Source organism: Podarcis bocagei, assembly GCF_964188305.1.
Source record: "Podarcis bocagei genome assembly, chromosome: 13".
NCBI classification, from domain to species: domain Eukaryota; kingdom Metazoa; phylum Chordata; class Lepidosauria; order Squamata; family Lacertidae; genus Podarcis; species Podarcis bocagei.
In genome coordinates, this window is record NC_138138.1 from 15882905 (window position 1) to 15896659 (window position 13755).

At 44.6% G+C, this 13755-nt stretch overlaps 1 protein-coding gene across 2 annotated transcripts in view; it reads right to left on the minus strand.

The window, feature by feature from the left end:
• Positions 1 to 13755, minus strand: part of MYO1D (myosin ID) — a 171870-nt gene that overhangs the window by 54670 nt on the left and 103445 nt on the right. For both annotated transcript variants that reach the window (XR_014001258.1, XM_081166191.1), the window contains exon 21: positions 4635 to 4789. Coding sequence is in view for 1 of the 2 variants with exons in the window: in XM_081166191.1 (XP_081022317.1) it covers positions 4635 to 4789 (155 nt within the window). In the remaining variant the exon portion in view is untranslated. The remainder of the gene's footprint in view (positions 1 to 4634; positions 4790 to 13755) is intronic.

Here is a 13755-nt window from a genome sequence, read left to right on the forward strand (position 1 = left end):
CAGAGCAATGGATCCAAACTACAAGAAAGAAGATTCCACCTAAACATTAGGAAGAACTTCCTGACAGTAAGAGCTGTTCGACATTGGAATTTGCTGCCAAGGAGTGTGGTGGAGTCTCCTGCTTTGGAGGTCTTTAAGCAGAGGCTTGACAACCATATGTCAGGAGTGCTCTGATGGTGTTTCCTGCTTGGCAGGGGGTTGGACTCGATGGCCCTTGTGGTCTCTTCCAACTCTATGATTCTATGATCATGGTGTGAAACCATGCTCATCAGTTCAAATGAAACAAACAGATTCATTTAAGGGCAATGGAAAATAAAAGCTCCCCAAGTCCTTCTCCTGACCATGTGGGAAGAGAAGGAATGGGGAGCACAGGAGCCTGAGGCTCACTGTGTCCTCTGCACATTACACAAAACCATGGTTTGGCATGATGCACCAACACAGTCATTTTCTCACCACATCCACTAGGGTGCCACATGAAGTGAATAGGACTCATTGTTTGCTTAATACCTTGGTTCAGTCTAGCTGGCCTACCTCTCCACACACCCCGTCAGTGTAGAAATGCATGTATCCCGTTAGATTTTATGTTTTGTCTCTCCAACTATTCCCTACTTTCATTATTTCTTGCTCTTAAGTTTGCAAGCCTTCGGGACAGTAATCAGGGACATGGTTATGAGCCTGAGTCCTTGGATTGGGTGGGGCAACTTCAAAATCTTTAAAGCATTTTAATTGTGCATTACTTATGTACATTGGGATTCCATGCTCTCAAAACAGGCAACAGGACATAGCAATTAAGTGCTGCAATATATAAATTAAGCATCAGGATCCCAGTTCAGAAAAGCACAATAAACTTGACTGTAGAAGAAAGAGGGACAAAAAGCATTTCTGTCTGGAGTTGCTATGCAATATGAACCCCCCTTTTCTTTTAAGGGAGTGGAGGTTTGCATTCCACTGTTTCCATTAAGCAAATTGCTGAAAATGTTTTTGGCTGCTGAAGGGCTTCTAGAGCAGCTGCAGTGGAAACAATCTCCTCACCCCCACCACAGGTGTGGCAAAGCTCAGTGAAATCCACATTATTAGGGTAGTTGGAAGATGGGTCCATCAAATCAGATATTTGTTTTGTTTTTCAATTGTGGTCCCCATTTTTCCTCCCCTCCTGATACTGTCATATGCATAGGCTTCCTTAATCAATATCTTTCAACGCTCCTCTCTTTTCAGGAAATTGATTGGCTAAAGGTAAGATATTCTATCTATGCTTTCAAGTAATATTTTATTTTGGAATGTTTTTATGGGAAAGGGCTGTAGCTCAGAGGTAGAGCATCTGTCTTGCAAGCAGGAGGTCCCACATTCAACCCTGGCATCTCCAGCTAAGCTTGGGAGAGACTCCTGTCTGAAATCCTGGAGAGCCACTGCCAGTCACTGCCAACCACACTGAGCTAGATGGGTCTGACTCAGTATAAGGCTACTTCCTTTGTTCCTGTGCCATGCTCCAGCCATGCCTTCATAACCACGAAGCTATTATTGATGGCACCAACTTAACTATGGAGCTTGGCCATGGACACATGTAAGGGGGTCAGTTTGCAAACTCCTGATTCCAGGAGGAACACTGTCTGGTCTGGAGGATAAATGTTGGCCAACACTGACTTAGGTCAACTAAGGCTTATTGACTGAAGCAAATATTGTTCTGTGTGAGACGACCAGAGAGATGGTTTTACTGAACTATACCTTGAATTATAAATGGAGGCAGTGAGATATTTTACTTTCTTGGGCTCCATGATTACTGCAGATGGTGACAGCAGTCACGAAATTAAAAGACGCCTGCTTCTTGGGAGGAAAGCAATGACAAGCCTAGACAGCATCTTAAAAAGCAGAGACATAACCTTGCCAACAAAGGTCCGTATAGTTAAAGCTATGGCTTTCCCAGTAGTGATGTATGGAAGTGAAAGCTGGACCATAAAGAAGGCTGACCACCGTAGAATTGATGCTTTTGAATTATGGTGCTGGAGGAGACTCTTGAGAGTCCCATGGACTGCAAGAAGATCAAACCTCTCCATTCTGAAGGAAATCAGATGTGAGTGCTCACTGGAAGGACAGATCCTGAAGCTGAGGCTCCAATACTTTGCCACCTCATGAGAAGAGAAGACTCCCTGGAAAAGACCCTGATGTTGGGAAAGATGGAGGGCACAAGGAGAAGGGGACGACAGAGGACGAGGTGGTTGGATAGTGTTCTCGAAGCTACCAGCATGAGTTGGACCAAACTGCGGGAGGCAGTGGAAGACAGGAGTGCCTGGCATGCTCTGGTCCATGGGGTCACGAAGAGTCGGAAACGACTAAACGACAACAACAACACCTTGAATTATGCCATAGTAAATTAATAGGTAAAGGCTAAAGGCAATGGGGTAGCTGGAATCAAGAAAGTCAGGAACTAGCAGATCTCAAGCTCCCATCATTGCAGTTTCTCCCACCTCACTAGCGCCCTCTACTGGGTATCTGTATAATTTCCTGCAGCACAAACTTGTTGGCATCTATCGTCTCAAGAGACAAAGGAGTGCGCCTCCAGGGGTGAAGTCAAACCACTGTGTTAGCATCTCTCTGGGGCACAAGCCTAGGAGGTGTGTATGGAGGTCCTGGGTGGCCCAGACAACAAGTCTCCCCTCTGGCCTTGGTGATATGGTCCAAAGGAAAGCAGAACAATACATTTGGCAGCAGCCCGGCTGCAAGATTTGCCAGAAAGAGGCATACAAGACGCCATCCAACCGTCTTAGGGACTCCACTCCACTCCAGATTTGTGTAGGGTTTACTCTTGAAAATATCCCACAAGGTAGCAGACGTTTAGGACCAGAGTTTTCCTTCTCTTAGATGCGCCAGCTTCCCCGGTTGAAAAGCCCTTCACTTCCTTCTATAGCATGTGCGGAAACCACCTTCTTGACTGTTGGACCCATTATTGGTCACATCTGCTTAATCTGCCGGAGCCTGTCTTTGCATGCAGGGGAAGTCACTAACTCACTGAGGGGTTGAGACTCATCAGCTACCCTCACCTGGTTTAGTTGGCCAGCCAAAGCCATTCCCAGATTGGGGATGCTGTCACATGCTGACAGCTTCTAGGAACCACTGGTGAGAGCTGAGTGCAGGGTAGTGACCAAAGGTGGACAAACTACCCCAGAAGGAACATGACATGTCCCCCACCAGAAGTACTACCTGCTCCCCTAACATCCTATGCAACTATGGAGGCACAAATCACACAGACAAAGCATCTAGCACAGGTCTCAAGCACTGGACTGAGACAGGTGTCAAAGCTTGCTTCACGTGGTATTCTCTCCCACACCCAATGGTATATTCTGGAGTGGGGAAACCCCAGTGAATTGGAAGGAGGCACTCATAGTAAAGGTAAAGGTAAAGGGACCCCTGACCATTAGGTCCAGTTGTGACTGACTCTGGGGTTGTGGCGCTCATCTCGCTTTATTGGCCGAGGGAGCCGGCGTACAGCTTCCAGGTCATGTGGCCAGCATGACTAAGCTGCTTCTGGAGAACCAGAGCAGCACACGGAAACGCCATTTACCTTCCCGCCGGAGTGGTACCTATTTATCTACTTGCACTTTGAAGTGCTTTCGAACTGCTAGGTTGGCAGGAGCAGGGACCAAGCAACGGGAGCTCACCCCGTCGTGGGGATTCGAACCACTGACCTTCTGATCAGCAAGTCCTAGGCTCTGTGGTTTAACCCACAGCGCCACCCGCGTCCCTCCAAATATCATAGTATTTGCTACTAATTTAAATTTGAGACGAGGTTCAGCAAAAGGTTCCACATAAGTTATACTGAGCTCCTGTGGTATGTTTTAATAAAGAGTAGATTACTATGAAACCATGTCAAAGATGTAGGAGACCAAACTCCACTTTGCAACAAGAAGGACCATTTTGGATTTCCATCCATAACAACATATTATATTGAACTCTATTAACAATGTAGTAGATGCCAACTTGTACTGACCAAAACTGGTCATATTTCAAACTTGAACCTTTTAAGGGAATTCACTTAAGGCAGGCATGGTCAAACTTGGCCCTCCAGCTGTTTTGGGACTACAATTCCCATCATCCCTAACCACTGGTCCTGTTAGCTAGGGATGATGGGAGTTGTGGTCCCAAAACAGCTGAAGGGCCAAGTTTGGCCATGCCTGATTAAGGAAAAGCAAGGATGAGTAAGAAACGGGAGAGCCGCTGTAGTAGCAGCTATTGTTAATCAAGTCAAAATGATTCTGGGTGTGAAAGAACTTTGCGACAAAAGCTGAGTGCTTTTAAAATTATACACATAATTAGTGGGTGCAAGTGGAAAATAGAAGGCGCAGTGGAATAGCCTGTTGGGAATTAAAGGGCACAGACGAGCTGAGACCAAATACTGCTTCTTTCCAGACATGGGACAACTATCAGCACTCATTCTGGCCCTACACAGTCAAAGGACATACAGATGCATGGTTTACAGTTGACACATCTGTTGGGTAGCCAAAAAGAACTACTTACGTGGTCAAAATACAGGTTTGTGCAAGCCCTGAGGAGTCAGACTCTAGAGAGATATCCAGATGTTTACAGAAATGGAGTCAAAAGCCATGCCAAAGCAAGACTTGGTGATGTGTACTCAAACTCACCTTTTGAAGTGATTTGCCAGGACTCCAATCAACTCTCCGATCTTGCTCTCATTGACTGAATGCATGCTGAGGAGGCACACAATTAGGTCCTTGTTGTCCTTTGTGTGGAAAACTGCAAGCTGGTCTTTTCCATTGGAGACACTCAATCCCGTCAGCTGAGCGAAGAAAGAAGGGAAACGTTAAGGTTCACCAGGTTCCATGCCTTCGTGGATGCTCTGCAGTAGTCATAGAAAATTAGATTACAAATACAGACACCTTCCCCCTACCACCCGTTTCTGGAATGACAGCCATGTCTGATTAACCAGACTTTAACAGGGCAAGTGCCTGGCTTTTGCCTCTCAAGTGACCTCAAAGCAGAAATAACACAGGGACACAGGTACATTTACTACGAGCAGCACACTATATGTTTTGACATTAGTATTTCAAATATGACTTTGTATAATACAGAAGTGCCTACAGACAGCTGAGCAATTGAACAGAACCTTAAAAGCAAGGCATACATTAAATTTCACAGTAGCACCTCAAGTACCGTATTTTTCGCTCTATAAGAAGCACCAGACCATAAGACACACCTAGTTTTTGGAGGAGGAAAACAAGAAAAAAAATATCCTGAATCTCAGAAGCCAGAACAGCAAGAGGGATTGCTGCACAGTGAAAGCAGCAATCCCTCTTCCTGTTCTGGTTTCTGGGATAGCTGCGCAGCCTGCATTCGCTCCATAAGACGCACGCAGATTTCCCCTTACTTTTTAGGAGGGAAAAAGTGAGTCTTATAGAGCAAAAAATACGGTACTTAGGAAGCATGCTAAGCGTACTAGAAATATATTAGGAAGCTTTGTTTCAGTTGCACTGCATGATATATTTATAATTATTAGAATCAGGGTTTTTTTCTAAAAAAAAATTAAGGGTACTCTCAGTTTCCTATTCATATTGAAACATGGCCCCTCAATGAGGCCAAACTTATAGATTCACAAAATGTTTAGGGGTATGCATATCCCTGCATCCCCCCAGAAAAAAGTACTGATTAGCATTATTACTACTAATTGAATGTATATACCGCCCTATACCCAGAGTCTCAGGGTGGCTCACAGAACAAAACCAGAACACAAAACCATAAAATATAGAATAAAAAAACAACAACAACCCAATAACCCCCACCCCCCAAAAAAACACCCCTCCACATTTTAAAAGGACTTCGGATGTCAATCAAATCAACCAAAGGCCTGGTTAAAAAGGAACGTTTTTGCCTGGCGCCTAAAGGTGTATAATGAAGGCGCCAGGCGAACTTCTCTGGGGAGAGCATTCCACAGACAGGGAGCCACTGCAGAGAAGGCCCCGTTCTCGTGCTGTCTTCCTCCAGACCTCTCGAGGAGGAGGCACACAAAGAAGGGCATCAGAAGATGATCTCAGGGTTCGGTTAGGCATTGCGGCCCTGAGCCGTTTATAAAAAGTATCTGGAGTCCCACTCTCTGCCTGTGGTGCAGAAAAGGGCAACCAAACTCACCAAGGGGCAAGAGCAACTCCCCTTTGAGGAACGTTTACAACATTTGGAGCTTTTTAGATGAATATGGGGAGAGGGGATAATGATGTATTTGCATGATGTGGGGAAAGTGGATAGGTAGCATCTCTCACACAGATACACACAAAATAAGAGACTCTGGAGTCATTCAATGAAGCTGAACAGCAAGAGATTCAGAGCAGATGATAGGAAGTGTTTCTTCACACTTAGTTAAACTCTGGAATTTGCTACCAGTTTAGATAGCCTTATCCCTCCATGAAATTATCTAGCTCCCCGTAAAAGCTATCAATGGCTACTTGTCATGATGACCATATTTCATCTCCTGCATCAGAGCAGCATGTCTCTGAACACTAGGCACTGGGGATTATGATCAGAGCGCCACTGTACCCATACTGTATCTTCCTGTGGGCATCTGCCTGACCAGACTGCTGGACCAGATTGGGCTACCAAGACTATGTTGTTATGAATTTTTAGTTCATCTCCAAACTTACTCACACATTTCCCACAAAATGTGTTCATCACATAGAACACAGAAATTGACAACTGATAACAATATATGAAAATGTATCTGCATAGCACAGCATACCGTATTTTTCGCTCTATAGGACGCACCTTTTCCCCTCCAAAAATTAAGGTGAAATGTGTGTGCATCCTATGGAGCGAATGCAGGCTCCTTGGCTTCAGCGATAGCAACACGAAGCCTCCAAAGCACAGAGGGAGCGCTCCCTCTTCGCCCCAGAGGCTTTAAATTGCTTTCACTGAAGCCTGGAGAGCGAGAGGGGTCGGTGCACACCGACCCCTCTCTCTCTCCAGGCTTCAGGGATCGCCGCCTGAAGCCTTCAGAGCGCAGCGCAAGTTCCCGCTGCGCTCCACAGGCTTCAGGTTCCTTTTGCTGAAGCCGGGAGAGCAAGACTCCCCTGGCTTCAGCAGAGAGGGAGAGCTGTGCAACGCCCCTTCAGCCAAGCGGGAGGAGAAATGGAAGGGGCTCCATTTCTTCTGCCGCTTCGCTGAAGGGGCGCTGAGCAGAGAGGGGGAGAATTTTTTCCCCTTGTTCTCCCCCTCTAAAACAAGGTTCGTCCTATCGTTGGGTGTGTCCTATAGAGCGAAAAATACGTATTCTGAACACAGTATGGAGACCTTTTTTTGTAGCAGAACAGTACACCCCCCCCCCCAGACTATATACTGCAGCTGTACAGCCTTGGGGTAGGGATGGGTAAAATCTGCCCATTTTGGTTTCTCTCCATTTCTCATTTTCCATTTTTCAGTTCAGTCCATCCTGTTTCTGCATTGGCACATGAAAATTCATATAAAATTGCGTGCATATACTCTTCTGATGTATCCATTTTTGAAGCATTTCCCCCTGAAATCTTACATTGCTGTATACATTTTTTTACTAATGCAGACATTTTCTATGCTCTTTTGACTGGAGAACCACATTGCAAAATCTAGGTAAGTGTCAACTCCAAAGGATAACTACATTTCAGTGCGTGTCTTGGTTCAGTAAGTGCAAATTAATCCTCCTCCCTTCGCTATTCATTTTTTAAAAGAGGCATATGTGTTTTATTTAAAAAATACTAACGAGTTAAAAGGTTTGTGCAAATGTAGCAATAAATCAGGTGAGACAGAACAAAGATTGAAATATCTGCGCATGCTACCATACAATGGCTCTCTTGATAATAACAAAGAGGTTGCTGATTGACCAAGTATTGGTGATGGGGCTTTGATTCTGCTTACAGTGCATTTCTGCTAATCAGACCCGTAGAAAAAGCCAATACATTTCTATATTCTGGATTGTGTTTGGCACACACAAGCTTTTGTCTAATAATCAGGGATTAAATTAAGCAAAGGTTTGAAAGAGCTTTGCCCCAGAATTTTTATTTACATACACATACATAATACACACACATACATATAATATAGTGTATTAGAGAGTATAAACTTTAAATTTTAAAAGCTGATACAGCTTTGATCACTCAAACATCCCAGAGGAAAGCACAATTCTTCAGGCACAAACCCAATAATTGCTATTTATTTTTGTAGTGAAACGCCAAGCATTGACAAAAGTGTACTCAGATGAGAATTCCTAGCTATTTAGAATGGCTATAATTGGATCAGACTGACTGCTAGTTTCTTCAAGGAACTTAAGAAAAAACTCAACCTTCAAGGACTGTTCTTTGTTTTAGCATGAAAAAAAAGAGGCTGTCTCATTTCTGACACCTTTCAACACCTCTCTGCCATTTCCCCCTTGCGGGAGAGAAAGGTTAAGACTTCAAGAAATTTTCAGTGCACCAGAAAGCTCATGTAAAAAGGAATTCCCCAAACAGCAGTGCGTACTTTTAGAAATTGTTGTTATAAAAGCCTCCAAAAGCAGGGTCTAGGTGTGTTCAGTTGTATTTCTAGGATTCTAATCAAGGGGATGAGACTGAAAGCAGGCAGAAGGCTGAACGCTCTGTGACCAGGCATTCTCTTGCAAGGGATCAAGAGACCCCACATATAATAATAATAATAATAATAATAATAATAATAATGATAATGATAATGATAATGATAATAATAATAATAATTTATTATTTATACCCCGCCCATCTGGCTGAGTTTCCCCAGCCACTCTGGGCGGCTCCCAATCAAATGTTAAAAACAGTACAGCATTAAATATTAAAAACTTCCCTGAACAGGGCTGCCTTCAGATGTCTTTTAAAGATAGGATAGCTGCTTATTTCCTTCACATCTGAAGGGAGGGTGTTCCACAGGGTGGGCGCAACTACCGAGAAAGCCCTCTGCCTGGTTCCCTGTAACCTCACTTCTTGCAATGAGGGAACCGCCAGAAGGCCCTCGGCACTGGATCTCAGTGTCCGGGCTGAACAATGGGGGTGGAGACGCTCCTTCAGGTATACAGGACCGAGGCCGTTTAGGGCTTTAAAGGTCAGCACCAACACTTTGAATTGTGCTTAGAAACGTACTGGGAGCCAATGCAGATATCTCAGGACCGGTGTTATGTGGTCCCGGCGGCCAGACCCAGTCACTAGTCTAGCTGCCGCATTCTGGATTAATTGCAGTTTCCTTCAAAGGTAGCCCCACGTAGAGCGCATTGCAGTAGTCCAAGCGGGAGATAACTAGAGCATGCACCACTCTGGCAAGACAGTCCGCGGGCAGATAGGGTCTTAGCCTGCGTACCAGGTGGAGCTGGTAGACAGCTGCCCTGGACACGGATTTAGCCTGTGCCTCCATGGACAGCTGTGAGTCCAAAATGACTCCCAGGCTGCGCACCTGGTCCTTCAGGGGCACAGTTACCCCATTCAGGACCAGGGTTCCCCACACCCGCCCACCCCTTGTACCCCAAAAACAGTACTTCTGTCTTGTCAGGATTCAACCTCAATCTGTTAGCCGCCATCCATCCTCCAACCGCCTCCAGGCACTCACACAGGACCTTCACCGCATTCACTGGTTCTGATTTAAAGGAGAGGTAGAGCTGGGTGTCATCTGATGAACACCCAGCCCAAACCCCCCGATGATCTCTCCCAGCAGCTTCATATAGATATTAAAAAGCATGGGGGAGAGGACGGAACCCTGAGGCACCCCACAAGTGAGAGCCCAGGGGCCTGAACACTCATCCCCCAACACCACTTTCTGGACATGGCCCAGGAGAAAGGAGTATAACACCGTATAACAGTGCCCCCAGCTCCCAGCTGTGTTCGGCCTGCACCTTCTTCCAACAAATATGGGGAGTTATGAGCTGGGGTCAGGCAGAAGAGAATGCTAACCCAAGGCCTTTCTCCTGGGCATAGTTGGCCAATTGGTGTTAAAGAAGGATAGAACTTTTTTTATGTATGCTACAGCAGCAGCAAGAATTCTTATCGCAAAGCATTGGAAGACACAAGACCTACCCACCTTGGAAGAATGGCAGATGCAACTAATAGACTATATGGAGATGGCGGAAATGACTGGCAGAATCCGAGACCAGGGAGAAGAGTTGGTGGAAGAAGATTGGAGGAAATTTAAAACTTATTTGCAGAAATATTGTAAAATTTTTGAATGCTGATGACATTGAAATGAATTGAAGGGGTTCTAGCAACAAGGTAAAATGTAAGATGGGATTAATAATAGATAAACTAATAGGACATGACTTTGCTGAACCAATTTTTAAAAGGGATACAAAAATGGGAGACGTGAGGAAGTCAGGAAAATAAGTTAACTAAAGATGAGAAATTAAGAAAGAGGGAATTTTTGTTTTTCTTTTATATGTGTTTTTTTCTTTTTCTTTCTTTGTGTTTAATGTCTGTATTTTTGTATTTTGTAATTTTGTATCTTTTTCGTTTTTGTATTTTTCTAAACCTTTCTATTGATAAAACCTAATAAAATATTATTTTAAAAAAAGAGAATGCTAACCCAATACCCACTCCTGATCTTCCTTCCCCTCTCCATCCAGGCCAATTCCAGAGGCAATGGCCAGTGCCAACTGTTGTGTCCCCTAGAAAACAGTTGGGACAAAGTTATTGTTCTCTAGGTTTCAGCCATGAAAAAACTATACTCCTTTAGAATGGGGAAAGTGAATTTGGTGACCTTCAATAAGTCAACGGTCAGTTGTACTACTGTGACTTCTGGATAGTACTACATTTGCTACTTAGTTTTAGAACAAGGAGCTACCTCTAACATAAAAAAGTGAATGGTTGGTATGCAACAGACTATCAACCCACATTTAGCTCCAATAATCTGCTACAGGGGGCCTCTTCAGCAGGGTAGATTAGTTTAAATAATTGATTTAAATCTGTTTTTGGCATCTTGGCGTGGGTAATTGTGATTTGCCCTGTAAGGCAGGTGCATGGTGAAGCAATTGTACCACTGCTTTGTGAGGTACCAAACTCTGCACAAATCCACTGAATCTACACTCTCAAAATGCCACAACTGGACGCAGGAACGCATCCTGATTCAATTTAACAAAACAAGCTTGCAAAGTGACAGTAACAGGCATGTGTGAAATAAGAGAAAATGATCTTCATTTCCTCTGTTTTCCAGAATGTATTATTATTTTCTAGTTATCTGTACACCAGCTACAGACTTCCTCAACCCTAGGATAATATCTTCCCATCTTAATGGATTTATTTATTGTTATCCGTCAGTTCCTGGCATATGCCAAATTGGTTGGCAACACCAGGCACAAGAAAGAACTCCACCAGAGGTTTCAAATCACGGGGATTTTTACTGCCACAAGTCAAAGGCACACCGTGGGATATTGGAATTGCTTTTTTCCCCTTAAGGTTAGGAGTGACAGAATGGCTTCTTGAGCTGGGAAAACAAGCTTCGGCAGGACCAGGCATCAGCTGACCGCCTGAGATCTCCATGGCAACGCCTTCCCAAGGGATGTTGCTATGTTGACAGGGCAGCTTTGCAAACAGTGATTGTGAGCGCTGCTGGCATGCAGATGCACTTGGAGGAGGCTAGCTCCTGTACACCTTCACAGGGCCAATCCATCTTACAGATGTAAAGGAAACTCATCTTTTCAGGTGAGGCAGAGAAATAAACACCGGGGCTCAAATATAAATGGTCCGGGTTCTTGGTGAAAGCATCAGTCCAAATAATGGAGCTTTTCTATGAAGAGCAAGTGGGAAACCCATCTCCCACACCATTATGCAGATTTCGAGGCTCCCCCACTTTCACTACATAAAAGGTATTAGGTAAGAGGGCGTATGTGTAAAAAAAAAAAAATCAGCGGCAATAGGCAGCTCCTAAAACAAGCAGAGTTTGATAATGTGGGCAACAAAACGTCAAAAATACTGATGAGAAAAGTAAGGTTAATTTCAGCAGGCTGGAAGGATTTCACACACCAGTTCCCTCAAGGTATTATCACCACTGTATATATTTTATGAGGGACATGGGTGACGCTGTGGGTTAAACAACAGAGCCTAGGACTTGCCGATCAGAGGGTCGGCAGTTTGAATCCCCGCAACGGGGTGAGCTCCCATTCCTTGGTCCCTGCTCCTGCTAACGTAGAAGTTCGAAAGCACAAAGTGCAAGTAGATGAATAGGTACCGCTCCAGTGGGAAGGTAAACGGCATTTCCGTGTGGTGCTCTGGTTCGCCAGAAGCGGCTTAGTCATGATGGCCACATGACCCGGAAGCTGTACGCCGGCTCCCTCGGCCAATAAAGCAAGTTGAGCGCTGCAACCCCAGAGTTGGCCACGACTGGACCTAATGGTCAGGGGTCCCTTTACCTTTTATGATGTAACCCACCCTTTGTGGATTGGTGAAGGATGGGATAGTAAACAAACAAACAAATATTGATGGAAGTGTGCATGAATGAAAATTTGGCCGTGCTCTTCAGCATTTGAGAAACCTCCATCATGCAGAAAACTGGCTCACACAGATCCATAGGCCCATTGGTGACCTACCGAGCTTTGAATCAGGGTGGCTCTTTGAAAACTTATTTCCTTTCAAATCCACCCCCACAGACATAGCAGCTCAGGAAACATTTTCCAGCACAAAACAAGAGCTAATTTGTCTCATTTACATTTATTTCATTGAGATGTCCTTAAAAGTACTAGACAATGAAAAGAGCAGTTCCTCCAGGAAGGCCATCAGCAATATGCATACTATCTACTTATTACTAGGCAATTCATTTCGCTTCTTTGCAAGCAGGAATGGTAAAATAAAACTCCCAACATTCCAGCACCATGCAGAGTGTTTAATTTTTGCCCTTTGTTCACTCTGTACCTCATTATTTCCCACTTCCTTGGTCCTCGCATACACAAATTTGGTTGTTGGTTTTTATGAGCTAACTGAAATTCCTTCCTACATTAATTTTTTTTCTACCGTGTTAAAACATCCCTGAAAGCAAGGCAAGCTGAGATGGCTTGCAATTCATTGTGAGTTCCCATGGGTGCCTCAGTGGCCAAATCTGATTATACTACCAAATGCATGTGTGAAGCTAAGGTACTAGCCATCATAGGCAAAGTAATGTGTTTCAAACATTATATGACAGCCACTGTTCATGTGAAGAAGAAGAAGAAGAAGAAGAAGAAGAAGAAGAAGAAGAGGAGGAGGAGGAGTTTGGATTTGATATCCCGCTTTATCACTACCTGAAGGAATCTCAAAGCAGCTAACATTCTCCTTTCCCTTCCTCCCCCACAACAAAGCCTCTGTGAGGTGAGTGGCCCAAGGTCACCCAGCTGTGACTTCCTTTGCACCAGCCAGTCTGCCAGCCTTTCAGCGTGTTAAACTTCTTCAGGCCTTGTGGGCACAAACCCCCAGCTGAGTATCACACGTTTGAAAGAAATTCTTTAAGGGACAAGCTGACCCACAAGAGAGAAACACAGTTGTGAGTCAGTGGCCAACGGGAAGGGAGAGCTATGATCAAGATCTTACCCCCTTTCAGAAATACTGAAATAGCAGGCTCAGGCAGTTGCTTTGAGGGTTGCGAAAGCAGCAATGTGAGTGTTTCATTTACCCCAATATAAATTGCACCACTCCTCTGGAAAGAATTAGTTCGCAGGTTGGGGCTGAGGGTAGGGGAAGAACACACAGATAGCTCAGTGTGTGGAAACACAGCTAACAGCTGCTTGTTCAGGAGGAAAGGAGTTCAGAACAACCTAGTCCTACTTCCTTGATTTTC